The 25,878-nt window shown below is 38.7% G+C and overlaps 1 protein-coding gene across 1 annotated transcript in view; it reads left to right on the top strand.

Moving 5' to 3' along the window:
• The window catches only part of LOC306862056 (RIMS-binding protein 2-like), a gene marked incomplete at both ends in the record, with an annotated part of 55,931 nt that extends 35,635 nt beyond the window's left edge, over positions 1-20,296 (top strand). Inside the window, 15 exons of the mRNA XM_079404654.1 lie at positions 834-982; positions 1,770-1,849; positions 2,538-2,647; positions 3,728-4,528; positions 7,951-8,102; positions 8,490-9,326; positions 10,588-10,716; positions 10,846-10,992; positions 11,082-11,205; positions 13,198-13,367; positions 13,448-13,616; positions 17,351-17,448; positions 17,551-17,622; positions 17,706-17,855; positions 20,108-20,296. Coding sequence (XP_079260780.1) covers positions 834-982; positions 1,770-1,849; positions 2,538-2,647; positions 3,728-4,528; positions 7,951-8,102; positions 8,490-9,326; positions 10,588-10,716; positions 10,846-10,992; positions 11,082-11,205; positions 13,198-13,367; positions 13,448-13,616; positions 17,351-17,448; positions 17,551-17,622; positions 17,706-17,855; positions 20,108-20,296 — 3,377 coding nt within the window. The remainder of the gene's footprint in view (positions 1-833; positions 983-1,769; positions 1,850-2,537; positions 2,648-3,727; positions 4,529-7,950; positions 8,103-8,489; positions 9,327-10,587; positions 10,717-10,845; positions 10,993-11,081; positions 11,206-13,197; positions 13,368-13,447; positions 13,617-17,350; positions 17,449-17,550; positions 17,623-17,705; positions 17,856-20,107) is intronic.
• Positions 20,297-25,878: the final 5,582 nt, after the last annotated feature.

The following is a 25,878-nucleotide window of genomic DNA, read 5'->3' as shown; positions in this document are numbered from 1 at the left end:
CATTTAGAATGCATAATATTTTTTTAGTAAATAGAATGCTGCAAAGATGATGTAATGTTTTTGTAGGCTAACCCTGATTCTCTCTACAAAAACCCAATAGGATTTTTCCATTGTTTTTTAAGTTATTGCAGAAAGCAAGCTTTGTGACCATCAAAAGTTTATGATACTTACATGTTTTGTGCATCATGATCATTTTCACAAATTAACACAACTTTTATACATTTTATGTATTTGAATTTTGAAGCCTAAATACACTCACCATAAGCTAGACCTTATTTCAAGCATTTAACCAAAAATCCATTCAAAAAAGCCCACTGTCTTCAGGATGATGGAACCAGAAGTGCTAAAATGCTCATTTTGGCATACAAAAATGCATCATCCAAGCAGCACTCTAGTCTTAAATACTAAAAGAATACTACTAATAATAATAATCATTATTATTGGTATTATTATTACCATCATTATTATTAGAAAAACTGTTGGAATGTGAATATTTGTTATGGATTTTTTAAAATTATGAAATTGTCAAATGATTAAATGTTTGATACTGCCATTGCCAACCATTAACCTTTTAAATGACAGATGTTATTGTAACCTGTTTTAAATTACAGATGTTATTACTTATTATTATTTAGTTAATGCATGCGTAAATAAGTAAATCATATGTTTTAAAACATTGCTTTAATTCCTTTCATTTTAAATAAATATATTTAATTGCCTTCTCATTTTCCTAATGTTTTTTTCCACAGCCTTATTTAAATCCATTTGTTCAAATCCATCCTATTGTTCAGTGATTAAAAGTCATTGATTTCCATTATAACTCACGCTTGTAGGTAATGAGAGATCTGACGGATCTCCACTGGTCTCAGAACTGTCCATAGTACAGCAACACAAGAGAGACAAGCCAGAGCAGCTGTTGGTCAAACCCACCGTCCAAACCCAGAGTCGCTCCAGCAGCCCCGTGCAAGCATCCCTCTCAGAGGTTTGTCATGCGTCTCAGCTACACTGTGATCATTCGGTTAACCCGTTGCCGCGAACGGATAACAGTATCTGTTTATCTGTCTGTATTTTACTCGAGAAAAGAAATGTGCTCATTTCATGCTTTTATAATTGGTCTCTCTCTCTCTATAATTAGATCCATAAATGACCTGATATCAGATGTTGAAGATTGTCTGATGATTTAGGAAAGAAAGTCAGTTGTTTGTGAAAAATCAATCCACTATTCCACTGAGAGCTTAGATGCCCAAAGTATGGAGACAAAACAATCATTTAATAATTAGGTGAAGTGTGCAATTGTTTTGATGTTAAAATATTTTCTCCTCTCTCAGCTGTAAACCATTTTTATGTTGATTTTGCAAAAACATTGTATTGTGTAAACACCATTACTCTATGCTGCTATCAAAAAGGATGTTTGAGCATCTCAGCCAGCTTAACCCAGCACAATTGGCTCAACCATTGATAATGGCAAAACCAATCAAAACCAATTTGGTGATGCTTTCACCACCAAAGAAATTGCACACTTCAGCCTTATATTTTCCCAGGGTATGATATTGATATCAATGCAAATAGGTAATAATCATGTCTGCTCTGTGCACTTAATCATGCATGAATCAAATCATCCATGAACACATGCGTGTACTGTGCACATTGGGAGCAGGACTGGAAAAAACGGATGTTATGTAATGATCCTCACACAAACCCTGGCATAGTAAATTCATGTTAGGATGTTCAGTGTTGAATTTAAAGATCAGGATCAACTCTGTCCGTAGATGGACGATGAGGTGAGCCCAGCTCCGAGGTCCAAGACAAGATACACAGGCCAGGTCCGTCTCTGCACTGCCCGATACAGGTATTTTTCTTACCTCTTTTATCCAACTTGAGATATATTGTGTATATCTACACACACACAAACACAGAGTATATAGACACTATTATTCAAAAGTTTGGGGTCAATACGTTTTTAGTTTGTTATTTTGAAAGAAATTTGTATTTTTATTCTGCCAGGATGCATTAAATAAATCAAAGTAACAGTCAAGATATATAAATGTTACAAAAGATTTCTTTCAAATTAAAATTTCTATATATCATAGAATCCTGAAAAGAAAATGACCCTGTTTTTTCACAAGAATATAAAGGCAGCACAGATGTTTTCAACTGTTTATAAGAAACGTTACTTGAGCACCAATCAGCATATTAGAATGATAGGATCATATGACACTGAAGACTAGAGTAAAGGCTACTGAAAATTCTGCTTTGCCATCACAGGAATAAACTACATTAATTATTATATTGCATTAAAATATAAAACGTTTTTAAATTGTAATAATATTTCACAATCAAAAAAAAATCTGCCTTGGTGAGCATAAGAGAATTTTTAATGTTTCATGTACAAAAAATTCAAACAAATTTTTACTATCTCCAACCATTTGAACAGTAGTGAACTCTTATATAATGTATATATACATAGGCATACATGTGTGTGTTTATATTTTGTTTCTTTGTTTTATTTTCCTCTAACTCTCTGATCTTTTGGCCAGTTATAATCCCTATGATGGACCTAATGAGCATCCAGAAGCAGAGCTCCCTCTTGTGGCAGGGAAGTATTTGTACGTATATGGAGGCATGGACGATGATGGATTTTATGAAGGTAATTGAGTTATGATACGAGAGGTGTAATTATTATTGTAGAATGAATTAAAGGGTTACTCCACCCCAAAATGAAAATTTTGCCATTAATCACTTTACCCCCGTGTCGTTCCAAACCTGTAAAAGCTTTGTTTGTCTTCGAAACACAAATTAATACATTTTGGATGACAAGGGGGAGGCTTGTGACTGTCCCATTGACTGCCAAACAATTAACACCATCAAGGCCCTGAAAAGTATGAAAGACATTGTCAAAATAGTCTGCCATCAGTGGTTCAACCGTAATATTTAATAATAATAAATACGCTATTTTCGTTCAAATCAAAGCATAAACATACATAGAAAGTGTATCCGTGTGGTGTGGCTGACACAGAACAGCCTACGCTGTTTGTGTCCAGTGGATATTCTCCAAAAGTATCCACTCGCTACGCTGACGCAGAGTCATCGAATTGTTGGATAAAGTCGTTATTTTTGTTTTCTTTGCATACAAAAAGTATTCTTGTAGCTTCGTAAAATTACGGTTGAACCACTGATGGCAGATGGACTATTTTGACGATGTCTTTCGTACTTGTCTGGGCCTTGACAGTGTTAATTGTTTGGCAGTCAATGAGACAGTCTCAAGCCTCCCGGTTTTCATCCAAAATATCTTAAATTGTTTTTCCGAAGACAAACAAAGCTTTTACAGCTTTGGAACGACATGGGGGTAAGTGATTAATGACACAATTTTCATTTTGGGGTGGAGTAAGCCTTTAAGAATCTACATTAAAAAACAACTATGCAATTGAATCTCCAGTTGTCCAACATCTAAAAAAAATCCTAACAACTTATTTGCTAATGGACGTAAATAATTGACATAGACGACTAACAGTGAATTTAGTCAGTAAGCATCACTTGGCAGCATGTATTAAAATGACATGCTTATGTAACCATATAACAACCCCCCCGCCTCAGGCCCTGAGTGCGGTTTACCTGCACAGCACCTACCCGCTGGCCTCCCTTACACTTACAAAATGCATCACAATGACATTTTATGTAATGAGATCTGCTGCAGCTTATGAGATCTTTCTATTTCTGTTTGTTCTAGGAGAGCTATTGGATGGCCAGCGTGGTCTGGTTCCCTCTAATTTTGTGGAGTTTGTCCAGGACAAGGAAAAGCCATCTATCGAGGGTGGAGAGGAGCAGGGCAGGCTGGAGCAGAGCTGTCTGAGCCTGGCGACCATAGATGGAGGCGCTCCTCTGGACAGCCTTAGCAGCGACTCTCTCGGCCACTGCAGCAATGGGACAGGCACTCTGGATGGAGAGGAGCTGAGTGATGACATCGTGCCTTACCCCAGGAAGATCAACCTGATCAAACAGCTGGCGAGAAGTGTGATAGTGGCCTGGGAAGCACCTCTAGTGCCCCTTGGCTGGGGCGACATCAACGCCTACAATATCTTAGTGGATGGGGAAGTACGTTCCTCTGTGCCATTTGGAGGCAGGACCAAACTGCTTCTCGAAAAGCTGGACCTGGCTGCCTGCACATACCGCGTGTCGGTACAGAGCGTAACGGACAGGGGGCTCTCTGATGAGTTGCGCTGCACCTTGCTGGTGGGCCGCAATGTTGTGGTGGCACCCACCAGTCTGCGCGTGGATGATATTTTACGTGACTCTGCTGAACTTTCATGGCTGCCCAGTAATAGTAACTACGCCCATGTTGTGTACTTAGATGGTGTGGAGCATGCTGTGGTGAAGCCGTGCTCTTACAAACTGCGTTTTGTGAACCTGAAGGCTTCCACAGTGTACAAAGTAAAAGTTTTGGCCAAACCTCACCAGGTGCCCTGGCACATGCCTCTGGAACAGAGAGAGAAGAGAGAGGCTGGGGTGGAGTTCTGCACCCAAGCTGCAGGTGAGATTCAACTCTAAAATTGTTAAGATATCGCTCCAATATTAAACGCATTTAATTTATAAGGTGTCTCTCTGATAATGCTGTTTTTAATTATTAATGTAATGAACCTGTTCAAACTACACTGATGCACTGTATGTGTTTGATTCACTTAAAATAACTATTTTATAAGAGTCATTTGTTTGAGAGTCTGTCTACATTGTCATGCTGTGTGTTTTTAATTCACTTAAAAGAACCAGTTCATAAAGGTTATTTGTTTGTGAATCCAACTACACTGTTTCACTGTTTGTATTTTTTGGATTCACTTAAAGGGATAGTTCACCCAAAAATGAAAATTCTGACATTAATTACTCATCCTCATGTCGTTCCAAACCCGTAAGACCTTCGTTCATCTTCGGAACACAAATTAAAGGTGCAGTAGGATATCTTGAAAAATGTTAACTTTAGCCTGATAGCACTGAAAACGTACATCCCACCCTCCCTACAAATCGCCGTCCAAAGCCACGCCCCCTGAACGCGTATACGTACACAGACCAGACGACCAGAGACAACATTATTACAATACATAATTTGTCTTTCACCGGTTAGAAAATGTTATAGTAATAGTACTACAATACCAGGAAGGAAAGTCAGGTTGTTGATGTTTGCCTGGCATTCTCTCTCTGTCTGTATGGTGTACGTGAACGCACTGATGACATATCCTGTCTGCGCAAACCAAGGCCCTGTCCCAAATGGCTCCCTAAACCCTCGCAGTTTTCCTCTGAGTCCACACTTTCATGACGTGATGTTGCTTTGACTGTCGGGTAGAAGTCTGCTGCGGAGCTCGCACTAGTGCAGATCAAGGGCACATAGCAGCCTCGCAAGCACCCTTTTGAACACTAAAATGATGAATGGGACACCCTACGGTCTCGTGGACTTAACGGACATGGACACGCGCACGCGGCGGCTATTGTAAGTCCGCAAGACAGAAAGTACACATGAAGTGTTCCATTTGGGACAGGGCCCAAGTGTGCCGCACTAGTCCTCAAAAGTGAAGCCATCACATTTTGATCGCCCCCAGTTGGCTGGTTCCAGTATAGGTCATAAAACCCGCCCTCTCCATGTAATCTAATGGGACGTGAGACAAACTAAATAATTAAATTTCACTTCAAATATTTTGTTTTCAAAGATGGTTTTTATCATTTGATTTAGATTTTATCATACTGATGTAAGTTCAAGTGTTCATTTTTTTAAATAAGGTTGGTTTTAGTTAGTTAATTGATGCTATAAAAACGGGAGTGTGACGTCATGATTGACAGCTGTGATTGACAGCTTCTCTGAGTGAATTGATGCGCCAACTTTTTTGGGATCTTCAGGAAGAGATTGGAGTTATATTTACCTTATTTTAACACAAACCTGTTATACGGCAATCAGTAGAAAAAATTGGAGCAGTCAGACTAATTTAAAAAGTCTCAGGGACGTGTGTTTGTGATCGACTCTGTGGGAGTGTGTGCGGGACGCAGCTCCACTTCGCTCACTACTGTGCAGGCTCGGGTCCCAAATCAGCGCAATATGGCCGCACCTTATTGGGACAATGGTGGCTTCACTTTTCTTCTTTTTCTACTTTTTCGTCCATCTTTTTTACAATCTATGGTGCAAACAGGTTGCTCAGAGGTATGCAAATGCATATGTATCACGTATCACGACACATGCATGTTTTCCTCTGAATGTAAACAAGGCGCAGCGCATGTGTGTTCTACTTCAGCAGTACCATGCACATGCATTGTTTACGTGCAGGAAAAGCACGCATGGGTTGTGATACTCTCCAAAATGACACTACAGGGTGATGCGGAGGAAAAGAATTGTTGAATAAAGTAGTTCTTTTAGTTTTCTTTGCGCACAAAAAGTATTCTCGTAGCTTCATAAAATTACAGTTGAACCACTGATGTCACATGAAATATTTTAACGAAGTCCTCCTTACTACGTTTCTGTGCCTTGATCATGGAAGGACCTTTGCTGTCTATGGAGGGTCAGAAAGCTCTCGGATTTCATCAAAAATATCTTAATTTGTGTTCCGAAGATGAACGTCTTACGGGTTTGGAATGACATGAGGGTGAGTAATTAATGACAGAATTTTCATTTTTGGGTGAACTATCCCTTATAAGAGTCATTTGTTTGTGAATCAAACTACACTGTTGCATTGTATGTTTCTGATTCACTTAAAATAACCAAGTAATTTGTTTATGAATTGTACTTCAGTTAGTTGTATTGAACGCTTGTTTTTGTAGCTTGTGAAGATAACACAAAAGAAGTCCATTATTTCTGTCAGGACCACTATCGTCAAAGATGAGTGACAATTAGCATACAATTTGGATTGGCGGTATGGTACTGTTCTGGGCAAGATCTCCCTGCGCATCCATGCAGCCTAGCATGGATGACAGCAGGGAGAGCAGCGATAACCCCCCAGGGTAAACAGAACAGAACCAACAAAAGTATTGCAGATATTGTTAAAGTTCAGTCATTTATGTACACATTTTAGAATTAGTCTGATTCAAAAGAGAATCAGAAGGCTGGATCCTGACTGACAGAGGAGGACTTGGGGATGGAGGAGGGTAATTAGCTATTCAGCAATGCAAAAACTGCTGATAATACTGACAGACCTTATATATGGATACTTAGGTGTCGTATTCCTATAGGTAGATGGGGATCAGCTGAGAGTCAGCTGATGCGAGCTTGACTAACGTGACCTGCCAGAACTAACCTGCAAGATTTTGCAGTACGCACAATTTTTATTGCATCACAGACTGTGAAAACGCATTCACAGCTTAGGTAAAATCAGCACCAATTTCTGATAGCACTGATAAAGGGAACCATCTGATTTAGTACATTACAAATATTTAATTGTAAAAGTTAAGAACAGGGTCTAAACTGTACAGTTGAGTTAGTTCAGCAGAATGCAGTGATGGGAAATGCTGAACAAACAAATATTCCCATAGCCACTGAAGATTTATTTTGGGATTATAAGAATCAGTGTCAGAATTGTTCAAATCTTATTTAATCCGAAAATCTGTATTTTTACCCTGTAAGGCTGACACACATATTGGACCCTAATAGCACACACAATCTCCTTTGAGATGCAAAATAGACAGAAAACGGCTATTTTTGTTGTTCTGATTAGCACAACACTCCACTTAAAATAGTCAAAGGCAACAGAAATGGGTTTAGTGAGGCTAATTGGATTAAATAATTACCTGAGATGCTCAGGCACTTGGAAGTAATGCTTGCCCGTATACCGTTATTCAGCTGTGAAGCCGTTGAAATTACCATATTACTGTACACTCGAGTTCAAGCGAATGAATGCAGTGAACACAATCCTTTCTAAACATCATGTCTATAGTGTCATGTATGTTACTGTAACTAACTAGTGGTTGTCTGTCCCTCCCCAGGACCCCCTCTGCCTCCTCAAGAAGTCCAGGTCCAGTGTGGACAAGCACCAGGAGTCCTCCAAGTTTGCTGGAAGCCACCTCCAATGACACCTATGGGAACCTCCAATGGTGCAAATGTCATTGGCTATGCAGTGTGCACTAAGGGTCAGAGGGTAAGAAGAAAGCAGTCATATCTTGCGATGTTTATGTGACAGAACAGTTCTGGACCACATGAAGGCTAAGAGTCATCAAGACCTATTTTTATCAAAAAGTTATTCTGATGCCCTCTGTTGGGGGAGTTGGGTGATTCTAAACACTTGAATTCATTGTTTATGGTGGTTTTACGTGATGAAAGATTCTCACACTAACAGTCTTTTTGTTACGTTATTTGGATGGTTAATGAGGAGAATGTTGATTCTAAAGGTGCGGCCACATGCAGTCGCAAAAAAAGGTCCATTATCTATTGTTTCCTATTCAAATTACCAAATTTCGCCTGCAAAAATGAGCTAAAAAACTGTAAATGGGACGTCATCTTAATGCTAATACTAATGCTGTTTCAGATTGCTGAGGTGTTGTATCCACTGGCAGACTATGCGGCAGTAGAACTGAACCGTCTCCAGTACTTGGAGGCCCGTGAAGTTATTGTCAGGACTTTATCAGCACAAGGGGAATCTCAAGACTCCCATGCCGCCGTCATTCCAAACCACCTGCTGGTGCCTCTTCCTAAAACCCTTCCTCTTCCTCACCACATGCAATCACCTCTCCCACCCCAGCAGTCCCAACCAATGCCTCCTCATCCTCAAATCCGGGCCCTTCCCCCTCACCCTGGACCACAACCACCCACCCATCCCCACCGTATGCCCCATCCAACACAGCCCTCTCCACCCCACCTCCTGCCTTTACCACCACACCCCATCCCTCAACCCCAGCCCACCATCCCAATGCCCCAGCCTCAGACGTCCATGCCCATGCCCCAACCACCCATGCCTATGCCTCAGCCCCAAAAACCCATGGCCATGCCCCAACCCCAGACAGTCATCCCCATGCTTCAACCCCAGCCAGCTATCCCGATGCCCCAGCCTCACATTCCCCAACTGCCCCTTCCCCAATCCCAAAGACCACTAAGTGCCAGAGAGCTGGAAACCAAAGAGCCAGGGCCAGGAATGCTTCATCATGGAGGGGGCCCTCCTCAGCCATGGGAGACTGGCTGCTCCCCATCAGGCATGCCCACAGGCCTGCCACATGGACACACCCTGGATGCCCCGGCCTGCCAAAACCTCCGCTCCCCATCACCTCAAAGGATCCTCCCCCAGCCCAGGGGTACACTCATTCCTGACACTGTGGCCAAGGCTATTGCCCGAGAGGCAGCCCAAAGAGTGGCTGCAGAGAGTGGACGGGTGAGTCAAGTCAGCAAGAAGCATGTTATATAAAGTAGCTGCAAACCAACCTTAACCCTAGAATGCATGACAAGAAACTTGAATAACGTGGGTCAAAATGACCCATATCAAAGTTTTTTAAAAATCTTTTTATTCTTCTTTTTATTGATTACTTTATTTTATATCAGTTTTATTGAAATTTTTATATAGATGAACAAGTGTGTGTGTGTGTGTGTGTACACGCACGCACGCGCATGTATGTATGTACACGCACATATGTGTATATATATATATATATATATATATATATATATATATATATACATTATTTTAAAAGATAGTTCAACCAAAAAAGAAAGTTCATCATATAAAGCTATCATATCTCTTCACAAGTTTAAAGCACTCAATACATATGGATTCATTTTACAACAACTTTAAGACCTTTTTGGATATTCTAGGTTTTGTTTACCAGGACTTTGAACTGAGGGATAGAAACCTCTCAGGTTTCATTAAAAATATCTTTATTTTGTGAGAAGATTAACCAAAGTCTAATGCATTTTGAAACTCCATGAGGGTGATTAAATTATGACAGTATTTTCATTTTTTAGGGTGAACTATCCCTTTAAGTGTAATGAAATAATTTAAGATTATGTACTTACAGAATTATTAACTTGATTATATACGTTTATGTTTCAGTAATGTTCATTTGTTCTTTTCCATGTATATTTACAATAAAACATATTGAATTTAACATTATAACTAAAATAATGTTTGTGAGAATTTGCTGTCTTTTTATTTATAGTTTGTTTTATTTATTGGTTATTTAGAAAATCTATAAAAAAATTATATATAAATATCTTATTTTTAGATCATTTTGTGAACAGAAACAACTTTTTATTCAAGAATGCATTATTATTATTATTATTATTATTATTATTGTGAGTTAGAATTCCATAGGAAATATATACATGTCATTCTGACCCCTTTTTCAAAGACTAGGGGTAGTTTTTTTTGATACTATGAATAACAAATATGCAAAATTTTTGCTGAGGATAACATACAACATCTATGGGAAATACAAATGAATCAAATCATTTAAAAAAATGATTATAATAACACCCTATCCGGTCAGTTTTGACCCTTTCGGCATTCTAGGGTTAATATGTGCAAATGAGGACTCTTAATGAACATACAGAAGATTAGCTATCTTGTCAGTACTTAACCTCAGCATAACTGTCAGATTTCTTTATTAAGATTTCTGAAAGTACTTTAATATATTTAGATGGAGAGGAGAAGCCAGAGCTTTCACTCTCAAAATTCAGATGAGGAAGAGGATGAGGAAAGCTATCAGGCCCGCAGAAGAGGAGCATCTGTGGATGACTTCCTCAGGGGCTCAGAGCTGGGCAGGCAGGTATGGCAGTTGAAGTGATTGCCTTACCATACAACAACAGGCATAATAGGCAAATGTCAGCATTGAATGATTAGGTGTGCTGTATTAGCTTATGTTTTCGTTTTTTTCCTCACAATCTGCATTTCACAGTCTCATTACAGTCACAGCGAAGAGTATCATACAGAGAGCAGTCGAGGCTCGGACCTCTCGGACATCATGGAAGAGGACGAGGAGGAGTTGTATTCTGAAATGCAGCATGAAGAAGGCAGGCGACGAAACTCCCACAATGCACTCAAGGTATATAAAAAAGGGAAGACATCTCACAATACCCCAATGACATCTTGGTTTGCATGGCTTTAACTAGTTTGGTTTCTTCCCGATTCAAGACCGGAGGCAGCACTCCATCTTCGAGCCAGCTGGATCGAGAATCATACCGGAAGCCATCTCACAGAGGTCCTCAACCTCAGCGCCGACCCCTCACGGTCCCATCCATTGGTCAGTGCTCTCCCAGTAAGAGACAGGAGTCTGAGACATGCGTTCAGGGCTTGTCTGTCCTCCTGCTCCACATTTTCTCTGTCTGAACTGTTCATTAGCTTGTCAATGTGTGCCAGACCACCACTGTGTGTTCCAACCATAACCATATCCTGTTGCTTTCAATCATTATAACCCTCTCTGAATCTTTAAATCGATTACATGCCAGAGTAGTTAGGCGTCTCCAGTCTGGACAGGTTGACGCAGAACAGCCTTCGCATGGTATAACGACTCTCTGATTGGTGTTTCCCTCAGAGATAACCACTGAGAGTAACAATGAAGGGAACCTCTCTCCCGTCAAGGAGGATGTTTACTATGGCAGTGTAGCGCGACACAGGACATGGTCCACCCGAAGGCACGGGGGACGCAGGCCTCCTTATGGTACGTGCATTTAGAGTGAGGCCCGAGGAGAAAGAAAATGACCAAACGCATGAAACTGCAATGGACTGAACCGAGATGGACGCTTGTGTTGGAAGTGGTGCTGTAAGATAGCGCCAATAGCGACATGTTTGCACAGAGAATGCTCCTCCCCCTTTGCACTGCCCCACCAATGGATGCCTGCCAAAATCCTCCTCGTTTTCAACCTGACCACAATCATACTTTTACTTTGGCCATGCATGACTGAATGGTGAAAGTTAAAGGGCGGCATCTCGCACCGAATTAATGCCACCGAATATGTATGTAGGTAACGGTTGACCAGGAAGAGAACGCAAACGGTTCCTTGGCATCGACTGCAAAGGCAACTGTGTGGAATGCACATTGGGCATGTTGGAGTCACATTCGAGCACAGCTTCATAGTTGTGACAGGGACAAAGGAAACGGGTGTAATTTTATCTGGGGCTAATGTGCCCCATCTGATGGGTCTTTCTTGGATCCAGAACTCTGCATGGTTACAGTAGCTCAGACTGCGTGTGCTCCCCCTCTTCTTCTCCCTTTCTCTCGGTCTGTGTGTGTGCCTGTCAGGAGCTTCATGTTTGGCTTGCTGCTCATCTGTAATTGGCTGCCATATGGGTGCTTCTTTCCCAATCACCACACACCCACACACTGGCGAACACAAACAGTGACACACATCATAACCATCACATTACTGTAAGAAATGTCTGTTTTCCTCAACTCACCAAGATGTGTTTGGCAAATAAATGGATTGTGCAAGTATGGAGAGGAATTTCACTCCATTGGACTGAACTGCATGCATATTCATATAGTCTGTTGTAATATGCAGAGATGAGAACATGTATGCTGTTAATTACTTGCTTTAGAAAATCCTTTGGATGTTTGTATGCCCATCTTTAAAAAGTCTTGAATGCTTGAACTTTAAAGACATGCATATTGTATATTGTTTTCTATTCCAGGACAAGTGCACAGCCATATTTGGGTAGTTGACAATATCTAAATAACATCAAATAATATTAAATTTATACAGTGTATATATTACTATATTCATTTTTTAATGTATACTTTGCAATGTTTAGCAATGATGCATTAAATTGAACAAAAGTGAGAGTAAAGATATTTGTTACTAAAGATTTCTATTTCAAATAAATGCTTTTGAACTTCATATTTATTTCCAAAGAATCCTGGATTAAGAAGACTGGATTAATGGCTGCTAATAATTCAGTTTTGCATCACAGGAATAAATTACATTTAAAAATATATAATAAAATAGAAAACCGTTTCAATTATAATAATATGAAGCAATTTTACTGGTTTTGATCAAATAAATGCAGCCTTTGGGAGCACGAGAGGCTTCTTTCAAAAATCTTGCCAACCTCAAACTTTTGTATATATATTTTTGACATGTAATCCCTCAATTAATAGAAGCATTTTTAGTAAATATACAATAATTATAAAAATGGTTATGTAAAAATATTACACTGCAGGCTATCCAGCTATCCATGTAAGGGGTAACATGGTGCCAATTAATCCTGCCTACTAGACGTCTTGTTTTTTTACCCATCTTTATCATTTTAGATGGATACCGCGACCGAAGCCACCGCTCTCCCCCGTACTACGATGAGTCTGAGCAGGAGGATCCGTTTCAAATCTTTGTTGCGCTCTTTGACTATGACCCTCTCTCCATGTCCCCTAACCCTGATGCAGCTGATGAGGAGCTCCCTTTTAAAGAGGGACAGATTATCAAGGTACCGCTCAACTGGAGTTGATGATCTATTGTTAAATGGCCCACCCATTGTTTCAGCATCCTTCTGTCTCTGTGTTTAAGGTGTATGGGGATAAGGATAATGATGGCTTTTATCGTGGGGAGATCCGGGGCAGGTCTGGACTTATTCCCTGTAACATGGTGTCGGAAATACATGCTGAGGATGATGAAACTATGGAGCAGCTCATGAAACGGGGATTTCTCCCTCTCAACACTCCTGTAGACAGAATAGGTAGATGTTTTCCATGTCACATGTCTCTAAACCTGATATAACAATACAAAAATAGAAAATTTGCAAACTTTGCCAATGTTTGAAAAAATATTGCTGTGAAAGTAGGAGTGGGCGATATGCCAAAAATATATATTATATCACGATATGAGTAATTTTATTTCACAGTAACACATATATATATATATAATAATACACACGTGTGTATATATACACATATGTACACATATATATATATATATATATATATACACACACACACACATATACATATATATATACACATATACATACATACATACATACAGTGCCCTCCAAAAGTACTGGAACAGTAAAGACAAAATTGCTCTGTTGGCTGTGGAGTCAAGACATTTACAAATATGATTAAAAGATGAATATGAGACAAAACTACAGAATGTCACATTTTGATTCAACACACAGATGTTTTACCAGCTAAGAAGTTCAGCACTTTTAGAGTTTCATCCCTCTATCTGATGGGAGCATAAGTATTGGAACAGTTGCCTCACAGGCCTGTCTCCTGTTGCATTAATTCTTCAGATATTAATAAAAGCAGGGAATGTGTCGTATCAGTTATGTCCATTACTTCTGTATTCTGAATCTTGCATTCGATGATGACACACACAAACCAGGATGAAGATGAGGGAGCTGACTTTGAGAGAAAAGCAATTTGGATGCTAAAAGAAGAGAGGAAGTAAATTAGAGCTATAGCAAAAACAAGGGGCATGGAGAAATCAAGAGTTTAGAAACCACCAGCGACACCTGCAACCAACTGATGCACTGCAATGATCCCAAGCATACAGCCTCATCTGTAAAGCATGGTGGAGGTGGTGTCATGGCATGGGCATGCATGGCTGCCTTGGAACAGGCCCTCTCAACTTTACTGATGACTTAATGTATGATGACAGAAGCAGAATGAATCTGGAACGGTACAAAACCATCTTGCCTACCAATATTCAAGAAAATGCCACCAGATTCATTGGGAAGTGCTTCATATTGCATCAGGACAATGACCCAAAACACCCTGCCAGTTCAGTCAAGGAATTTATAAGGGCAAAGAAATGGAAAGTCTTAGATTGCCCAAGTCTCTAGATTTAAATCTGATTGAATATGAATTTCACCAGCTGAAGAGGAGAGTAAAGACAGAAACTCCCCAAAACAAGCAACAGTTGAAATTGGCTGCATTAAAGGCTGGGAAAAGTATTTCAAAGGATGAGACCAAGAGTCTGGTGATGTCTATGGGTCACAGACTCACTGCTGTGATTGTTTGCAAGGGATCTGCAACTAAATGATAGCTTTTGATCTTTTATATCTGCCTTATGTTCAGCTGTCCCAATACTTATGCTCACATCAATGAGTGGGATGGACTCTAAAAGTGCTGTTCTTTTTATTTAGTAAAACGTGTGTGTTGAAACAGCTAATAATAAAATGTGAGATTCTGTAGTTTTGTCTCATATTCATCTTTTAATCATATTTGCAAATGTCTTGACTCCACAGCCAACAGAGCAATTTCACCTTTACTGTTCCAATACTTATGGAGGGGACCGTATATATCATGATATAGTTATTTTTGCTTTAAATAAGGTCTTTATGATAGCAAAAATTTTGATTATCATAGACATGTTATAATTCTTGTCACCAATGTCAATATGACAAAAATACTAGCATAAATAATTTTTAAAAACTTTAAGAAACTAAGTACAAGGAATAGGACAAAAAATTACAGTAGAACAAATAAATAAGAAATGCTACATACATTGTATAAAGTTCTCAAACGTAAAAAAACACTGCATATTATTCACTGTGTAAATTAAATATATATTTCTTCTTACTAAAGTTACAAAATGATTAAGTCAAGAGCAGTGAGAGATCTTCTCACTTTTGTTGTTTGATTAACATGAATGACAGACAGTAGGAATATTAGACTGCTGTCACTTTAAGAGCTGCCCGGATCAATATGCTGCTACACGCGTTTTCTTTCTCAGCTGTTTGCTGTTTACAAGGATGCTTGCAAAGACAGGCATTTTGACACATAAAAGTGTATATTTTACTGTTCAAGGCCTATAAAGCACCAAAAATGACCCAGTTCAATACTCCCGTGCTTTATGAGCTCATAAACGGTTATCAGACAGCGTGCATATAGGGAAATTAGTTCTCTTTCGCTGCTATTTGAGTTTCAACGGCTTATCGTTAAAAACGCATGCAAACGATACGTTTTCGTGACCACGTAGCACATCAATGTCACATGAGCGTGTAACCGCGATAGAGACAATAGTCGAAAATCTCTACACGCTGACAAATTTCTACTGGTTAATCACATCTACTGGTATATTGCCCACCCTTACTGTATGTGAAAGTGATTCCAGTGATGTTGTTCCTTCCTGTTATTGTTATAGCTATCTGGCCTTCTCTATTATTTTACAATTATATTTTTAAAATGTTATAGTTATCGTCCTTGGTGTGAATGAACCTAAAACCTTTTTTATTTAATAAAAAATTATAATCTTACTGACCCCAAATGAGATACAATGATAATATTTCTGATTTATATGTTGCTTCCAAAAAATGTTGTTTTTTAATTTATTTGAATACATAGAATACATTGCTACTTTTTAACCAACAGCAACTATCTAGACCAGGGGTGTCAAACTCAGTTCCTGGAGGGCCGGAGCCCTGCAGAGTTTAGATGCAACCCTAATTAAACACACCTGATCTAGCTAATCAATTCCTTCAGGCTTATTTGAAAATGTGATGCTGCGGCCCTTCAGGAACTGAGTTTGACACCCCTGGGGCCTGTACCATGAAGACGGATTAGCTGGCTAGCCAGGTAAGTTTCAGTTTAGTTTGCACCAATCCTGGGTTTTAGGTACCATGAAAGTGGCTTGGCTTTTAGTTGCGTTCATTGCCATAGTAACTTACACTGCACAGCTAACCAGCTCCGGGGCAGGTTATGTTCTGGGTTAGAGATCTCAAACTGAAATTGGACCAATCAGATGTCTTGCTCCAAATTAAAGGTCACTAGTCTTAAAAAACATGTCTGGCTTTAATGATAATTACTTAGTTATTTTACATGTTTTATATAATTATATGATTTATATTATTATTAATCCATTACACACAAGCAATTTTAGTTTAAAAGTTATTAAATCAATTATTTTAAATGAATGTTAATATATACAGATCGTATGTAATATAAATAAGCTGTAGAATCAATAGATAATGCTTTAAAAATGACTACGTGGCCTTACATTTGAGTCTCTATCGCTGTATGTTTCCAACTATATAAACTAACTTAAGTTTCACTTGAGACTGCACTGATAAAGCAAGATAATTTCTTTTATTTGTCCTCTTTCATGAACAAGTACTTTTTTCATTGTAAATGCATTTAAATTCATCATATTCTTCAATCCTTTAACCTATAACCAAGGCTTGTGATTGGCTGTTCGGCAGTGATGTCTCACGTTCATGTACACATGCTCCATAAACTCGGGATCAAAGCCTGAGTTGACAAAGAAAGTTGATGATCAGCATCATGGTACCAACAAAGTCAGATTGGAGTGGTTTGATTTTGTCAACTCAAAACTAATCCTGTAACTCTGAATTTGTTAATCTACCATCATGGTACAGGCCCCTGATCTAGACCATGCCAATCAGTTAAATCTTATTTTGAACATAGTCTGCCTTTCTCACAGAAGAACTGATTCTCTCTCCTTCAAAAGAACAAAATAGGAGAGGTCGCCACCCAGTGGCCACAAGACGAATGGTTGCCCTGTATGACTACGACCCCAGAGAGAGCTCACCAAACGTGGATGTTGAGGTGTTAAATGTACTCCCATATATGTATTTATGCACTATCAGGTTCTCAATCTGCTGAATATGCATGTCTGTAGAGTTGCTGATTATATGCTGTCTGTGGCAGGCTGAATTGACATTCTGTGCTGGTGATATCATTGCTGTTTTTGGGAATATAGATGAAGACGGCTTCTATTATGTAAGTTTCATTGTTTTGCTGACCGTTCACGCTGCTTTATTCTGAGCCTGCAGCACTATTATTTTGTGTTTTTTGTCTTTTAGGGTGAGCTTAATGGACATCGGGGCTTGGTTCCATCCAACTTTCTCGAAGAAGTGCCTGATGACGTGGAGGTCTATCTGACGGACACTCCCTCCCACCACGGTCAGGACGAGCCCAATCCGGTACCGGCACCCCTCCCAGAGACCAAACGGGTACATCATCGCCGTTCTCAGCGCTAGGCCCTGTTTCCATTCATCCTCCGTTTGAGTTTCGGTCCACTCGCCGTCTCTGTATTTTCTTGTGCTTGTTTGTTTTTTCGTTATGTGACCGTGGTGGTGATTTCCAGTCCAACCTTTCTTGCTCTAGGAAAGGGAGAAGCAAAGCCCACTGCAATCAGAGCCTTTTTGAGAGCATAGAAAGAGACCGGTACAAATGTGACTCTATTAAGAAAGTGAATGTTCGTAGAGGGTCGCCAGTGGACTGTGGAAAAGGCCAAATTCCGTTCCTGCACTGGACTATGAATAAAGCATAAGGCATTTTTGCACTGAAACACAAAACCCTACTTAAGTGAAGCTGTTTGCGTTAGTCAAAGTGCTTTGTAAAGTCCATAGGGTCTGTGGCTCGTGATTTGTGACCCTGTTAAAAGACTGATTTGGAAACTCACGTAGTTGACGCATGCCTGTTTTTTCCAGAACAGACCTGTAGCTTTTATATAAAAGTAAACTACGTTACCCCGAATGTTGTATTTCTTTGAGGAGGCTTTGTTTCTTTTTGTATATTGCACATTGTCAAAAATATCTATTTTTCAGATCATATGAACTAGCAGAACATATATTACTCATTCCATCTCTTTCTGAGAGACTAAAATAATATCATTCATGATGTAATTACAATAAAATAAACTGAAACAAATATGTAATTTTGCTAGTGGACATTTAGTGAATACGTATGTTTGTTTTTGTGTATGTGGTGGTGGTGGTTTTTTCTCCTCATAATTGATGTTTTTTATGATGTTGCTGCATTCTAATTTCCTTTTTTCCCACCGGCTTTGCCAAAAAAGAAAAAAAGCTGAAGAATATTGTTCATTTCCCGTCCTAGCAGACTTTTGTCTTGCTAGGTAAGCTGAGCAACTGGGGATACCAGTGATCAGTCTCATGCATGGGATTTTATGCACAGTCTTTATGCAGATTTTTTATGCATTTTTATGGGTAGTTGAATAAGAATGATCTGTTGTAGTCTAAAGATACATTTTGTTTTAGATTCATCTGCTAAAAGGAATAGTTCACTTCCAAATGAAAATTTGCTGAAGATTTATTCACTCAACATCCGGCCATCCAAGATGTAGAAGAATTTGTTTCTTCACTGTAACAGATTTGAATACAATTTTCTAAAGTGTATGGGTGCCATCAGAATGATTGTCCAAACAGCTGATAAAAGCATAATTACTCCAGTCTATGAACTAACATCTTGTGAAGCGAAAAGTTGAACAAACCCATCAAGACATTTCTTCTGGCTAAAATACAAGTCCTCTGTCCATAATATTGCTTCCTCCAGTGAACAAGTCATCTTGTCTGAATCAGGAGAGGAATATGCACAGATCAAGCACCATTTACACACAAAAACTAAATAGTTCCAAACAAATATGTCTGGATTTGAACTTTTTCACTGGAGGAAGTGCTACTATGGATTATGGACTCTTTGGCCAGAAGTGACGGTTTAAAGTTAAAATGCCTTGTCTCTTACAAATACGCAGCTTTTTATATTAATTGATGGACTGGAGTCATGTGGATTATTGTGATGCTTTTATCAGCTCCTTGGACTGTCCTTCTGATGGCACCCATTCACATATTAGCAAGTGATGTAACGCTAATTTTTTTCTAATGTTGAAATGTCCTGATAGTGAGCAAATGTTCATTTTTGGGTGAACTGTTCCTTTATTAATGTTTATTCTTTATTATTATTTATTTTTCAAATTTAGTAAAAAAAAAACAAAAAAAACACTTTTCTGCTTAATATGCCAGTGCATTAGACTTGTATGGTATCTGCAGTTGGTTCCCGTGCTGTGTGGAGTCCTTGTGTTGTTAGGTCTGTCTATTTTGATGCTGTTTTACAATATAAAATCCCCCCCATCCTTTGAGGTTTCTAACAATTCAAACACAAATTAAATGAAGGAATGTTTTCACATTTCATATCTGTATTAGCAGGCAAGAAGAAATTGAATAAACAGTCGAGTTAATTCAGGAACCAACCATATTATCTGCCTTTTCTCTAGAGATCCAGTCTGTGAGTAGTAATATCATTTTTGCTCTTACTTTCTTGGCACTCTTCTAGTCTGAGATCATTTGTTTTAAACCTCAGAACATAAGCTGGACTGCTATGTATGAAGAAGGCAGATAATAAGGCAAAATATAGTCTTGCTGTATAATATCCCACAATTTTCCCTTCCCCGTGGATGTTTCATTAGGTGCCTGTGGAAAGTACAGTGCCAGCTCCTGCCCCTGGAAGACCCGCCTCTCCCACTGTGCGTCCTTTGCTACCCGTTGGCCCAGTCAGGCCGCTGAGCCCTGCCAGGGGTCCACGAGACTTGGCATCTAAAAAGAAAAAAGGACTGCTCTCTAAGGGGAAGAAACTGCTCAAAAAGTTCTCAAAGTAAAAGTATGAGATTGATTTCAAATTCATATGGCTACAACAGCATACAGATTTCTCGCTCAAAAGGAAAAACACCAGTGTTTCAGAAAAGTCTACGGTGATTTTTTTCTCACACACACACACACAAAAAATAAAATCTAAACAGCTTTCACATTAACATGCCACGTACATATTCTGAAAAAGATCTAATATCCAGATGAAAAGGAATGACATATATAAAGATGTCACTCATATGTCAGTGAGGTTGCTAATTGGCTTTCAGGATGAAAGCATCTATTCATACTGTGATGTAGAGGACAAAGAGATATTATTCATATTTAAGGAATTCCTTAAATTCTAATTTTCATATTTCAATTCAAAGTGCTGGATTTTGAATGAAATAGTTGATCTCGTAGATTTTAAAGTTTGGTATAGCACTTGGTGATAAAAACTGTTCAAAAAGCACTTGAAATATGGTCTGACATTGTCAGTCAAATAGCAGTAAATGATAAAAAACCTCCAGACCATATTAAGTGCATTAGTCCAAAACAAAAAGGACCACAATCAAAAGAAGTATTTCCATAGAAAGATGCGCAAGGTGCAAATTGGCATAACTGACCAGAACAGTCTATGAGCAAATCCTTTTAAACATTGCTGTGGCCTTCATCTAAACTCAGTAAGTACAGTATATTACCTACATCTGATGTCTCCATACATCAGTCTTTGCCAAGTATTCTCCCTTTTGCTTGCTCTAAGATCTCCCTTTCCTGTGTTAATCACGAGAGTGACTCTGAAGTTATAAAAGTACAATGGAAAGTTTCTGTGTTTGCCTTTCAGTGCACAATTCGGTGTGTTTTGGTGAATGGCTCGTGTGTGGGGGTGTTTGTGTGTGTGTGTGTGTGTGTGTGTGTCTCCCCTCTGCATCTATGTTCATGCAACCCCTTAAAACTGCAAAAGGACAAATGTTGTTAAACTTTTGTGATAATGTGATGTGCTGCTAATTACAAGTTGTTTTGTGTTCCTTTCTAAAGTCAATAAGGGTGGTGTCATCTTCATAAGAAGAAATATTTAAGCAAAGGTGGTTTCTCTGTGTCTCCTCGAATTTCACTTTCTAAGGGCTGGTTTACACAGAATGCATTTTTGCGATGGGTTTTTATAGTTTTCCGACATTTTACATTTGTCACTCTTTCTTAACATTCTTGTTTGTTTTTAAAAAGCAAAAGTAGTTTGATTACATGCATAGAAACACTGTGTTGTTTGCCATTCCATTTTAAACACAATAATGCATTCTGTATAAACGGATTTTCATCCAGAAATGAAATTTAGGCTACAAAGCCCTAACATCATTCCAAAACTGTATGACTTTCTTTATTCTGTGGAACATAAAAGAAGATATTTTGAGAAATTTCTCTCACTCTGTCTCTTCAGTCCGTACAATGGAAAACTGTTCAGATGCCAGCATTCTTCAAAATAGGTCTATCTTCTTTTATGTTTCACAGAAGAAAGAAGTCATACAGGTTCGAACGACACTTTCATTTTTGGGTGAGCAACCGTTTTAACACCGGTTTACACGAATGGGTCATGGCTGGTTATGAGAACATCATCTATAGGTATCTATAATGACATATCCTTGCTGCCGTTATCATTGGCTGTTTTTCCTGAGGTCTTTGCTTGCCATGGTAGAATGAAATCTCTTTACTGAGTCATATTCTCAGCTACCAAAATACAGGTTAAGTAATACCCTCAGGCAAAACTACCTATGATAGTTCAGTTGTCTTAAGCTATAATCTAGTTGTTTACATTAAGGGCAAAATCTCTTGCATTAACACAAAACATCTTGCCCCTGCAACTGGAAATGCGAGGTTGAGCCAACATTTGGTGGCATCTCACAATAATGTGGCCAGTTGGATTTAGATTACACTCTTGAATGGTTTGATCCAGGGTAAATACTGCGTGTGTTTGATTTTTTTTATCTTTAAAAAAGATTATAATAAAAGTATACTATATTTAAGCATTTTAATAAAAAAAATTAAGACATTCATTTGGGATGAATGGAGTTTGTTTGCTGTAGTCAAAAAACATGGAGTGTTCTAATAACAAAAAAAAAAAAATGGTTTGATAGCCAAAAAGGAATGTATGAAATGTTCAGCTGCATGTATAGCTTGCAACATAATTTTGCCAAAAGAAAAATAAAAGAGATTACATATATTTTAATTTAACAGAAATATCTCTATTATTATCATAAATCCCAAGTGTTCATTTGTGGCTGGATGTTATAAGTGTTCATTTCTCGGTTACTCTTTTGTACACCATTTGTAGATAATTTATAAATGTTTATACTTAATTTACAGATTTTCAGACTTTTTTTAGTGCTTTAAGATTTAATATTCAACAGTGTAAGTGTTCTCCATGGTGTCTTCAAGAAAAGATGCTCAAGTCTGCAATTCTGTGCTTGCTCTGTGAATTTAAGAGAAAAAATAACTTGTTTGTCTATGTTTACTGATATGGACTATTGTGTGGCTGTGCTTGTGTAGAACTGTGTAAAATATATATTTTCTATTAAAATAAATGTGATATTTTTCAAGATCAGACTAGAAATTGTCATGGCAAATCACATAGCATGTCTCCCAACAGCAAACTCTACAATAAATATAGCGACAACCCAGTAGATGGCAGCAGTGACCTCAGTATCTCGGTACTTCTCACTTCAGTCATCATGGGTAAGGTGAGTGAATTAATATTTCTGTGTTGTGGATGAAGGACAGACTTTTCTGAACTCTTTAAATATATTCCAAGAGCCACATTTATCACGTTTAATGATGGGATCCAACAGGGCAGCAGAACTGGTGATTATTTGTAGATATTGTGACTGCTGTGTCTTATAATGATCCTACTTTCAAAAGAATATAGTAGCACATTCTAAGATTATAATTGTCTTGTTTATCCATTTCTGAGGTGTCATCCTGCTTTTTTGCATCAGGCTGGTGTTAGTCACACTGTAGTGTTTAAAAATTCAAAGCATTTAATAAACAATATGGTCAGCTAAAGGAATAGTTCACCCCAAAATCCATCAATCAACGCTGTATGCTGTAATTTTTTCCATGGAACACAAGAAGTAGATAATTCTGAAGAAAAAAAAAAAAACATACAATAACAGTTTGTATTGACCAAAGTCTGTAAAGCTATATATATATATATATATAGTTCATATGACTTGTCTTCTGAAGTCATACAATGACTCTGTGTAACCAAAACTGAAAAATAAACTTAAATTAGATTATATTTAGTCCATATTAGAAAAATGATGTGTTGCATTGAATCTTGCATGAGACGTAATCAAATAAGAAGTGCTTATTATTATTATTATTATTATTATACTTGCACAGAATTCATCTCTTGTTATATGGTAAGAGCTGTAAAACAATTCTACCTTTGTGTTCCATGGAAAAATTACCACTTTGAGGTTTGGAAACAACATGAGGGTAAGAAAATAATGACAGAACTATTTTATTTTTGGTGAACTGAATTGTTGTTATATGGCAAGTGCTGCATAACCATTCTTCAAAATGTTCTACTTTTATGTTCCATGGAAAAAAGCAACAACTTTGAAGTCTGGAAACATGAGGGTGAAAAAATAATGACAGAACTCTCATTTTGGGGTAAAAGTTTATCTTTAAAAAGGCTGCTGAGAGGAAAGGAAAGTGCTTGAGCCTGCTGCAGAGGTTTCAGTGGAATAGCCTGTACCGAAATGCAAGAGGATGAAGTGCCTGCCTATAGAAAAAAAAGGAGGAGAGCGAGAAATGATTATGCTCGTATATCACAGCGCTATAGGCTTCTCTTGCTCTTGGCTCGGCTCTCCTTCCATTCAGGAGTGAGCTGTAATGATCCTGGGGGGCCCTGGGCCAATGGATGTTTAAAATTCTCTCCGGCTTTGACCTTTCGATCAACGCCTTCTTTTAACAAGGGCCCTGAGCGGGGACATGGGTGCCCATTCATCTTCCTGCTGCTTTTCGTGAATATTTCAGAGGCTGTAAAGCAGTTCCTTTTCAGAGAGCAGTGTCTTACTGACCCCTGAATGACAGAGGTGTATTCAATAGCAGGTAACTCATCGGGTGGGTCAGGGTTGGACACAATGGTGTGCATTTGTCATTGTCTTCTTGAATATGTTTTGACGGAGACGGTAGAGTCTCCTTATATGAACCACAGTGTCCATGCTGAGACTCCCTATTAATACTGAATGCTGGTACACTGAAGCCTGGCTTGAGGCTTTGTCTGCAGTTAATGTCCACCACTTTATTCTATCATAGGCTTTCAGCCCTACTTTGAAGGAAGACGTCTGCCACCTAAGATCTGAGCAGGAATTTGCAAGGCTGACCTTTTACAAAACTAAAATAACTTTGAGCACATTTATAATAATTGAAGCGAACCGAGTGCATGACCCCTACGCTTCCTGGGGGAAGGTGTAGGACGACATTGCAGGTTAGCAGTAACTTATCTCTCCATCCTGTAGGGAGCAGAGTGATATACATCCACGACACGCACTGCAGAGCGCATTCATTCATCACCTGCATAGAAATTCAGCTCACACTGAGCAAGAGCGCCTCTGCTCAACTTCATCCATAGATCAACGTCACAAAGGCTTTGACTGAGGCTCCCAAACTCTCCCTTACTACTTTTCCAAAGGGTTCCCACTGCTTCGATTGACGGACGCCTATGCCTTTGTTTTTCTAAAAGTGATACATTTGTTGTTTTATGACTTCAGCTCTGACTTTGCCCTCCAACTTGGGTGATTTTTAACAATTGTGACTTTGTTAGCATAGCATTGACACTGTAAACAAAGTAACATACTTTTTCCTAAACAGGTGGAATAGCATTTTAACTAAATTCTGCCCTCATCTGTCTTTTTGTAAAGTTAATCATATTAATATAAAAAGAGCAGGTTTATTTTTTTTTTTTTACCATGCAGCATACTGGCAATGACATTTCAGATTCTGATTCATGTGTGGAAGGTGATCAAATCATTTAGTGCCATGGAGTCAGTCATAGCATTGGTGAGATTGAGATGCATGTGGTCATTGTGATATATTTCATTCTCTAAGTAGGTTTACTGTCAGTCTATATTACTGTGGCAACCTATCATCACATGATGCTCATCATGAAAAAAAAACTGCAGTTGTGTTCACGTGAAACAAAATGGAAATTTGTCAAAATGGGTCAAACTCACGGCGGGACAGTTTACTGACCACCATTTCATATTATTGCTGCTAAGCTGTTGTTCACCTTTGAGTATTACAGTTCACGGCCGTGCATGGTCTGTCACACTGCTAACATCTGGACATCTGAGCAGATGGGACTGAAATGATAATGGTATGTAAACTGGGCCATGGGGGAAAATTCATTTTCAAAAGCACTCCAGCAAAGGCATTGCAACTGGAGGGATCTAGTAGTTGATTTGATTCAGATAAAATGCACAGCTGCTTCTCGAGATTCACAAGCTAAACGCATAATATCAATTGCATAAGTTTTTACCTTTGCACAAGGGCACTAACTTTTACAACCAGTCTGCTCTTACGCAGCGTTTGGCATGAGCGGTCCTTTGATTTATTC

Source organism: Barbus barbus, assembly GCF_936440315.1.
Source record: "Barbus barbus genome assembly, chromosome: 43".
Taxonomy (NCBI): domain Eukaryota; kingdom Metazoa; phylum Chordata; class Actinopteri; order Cypriniformes; family Cyprinidae; genus Barbus; species Barbus barbus.
This window is presented reverse-complemented; position numbering and strand designations above follow the sequence as displayed.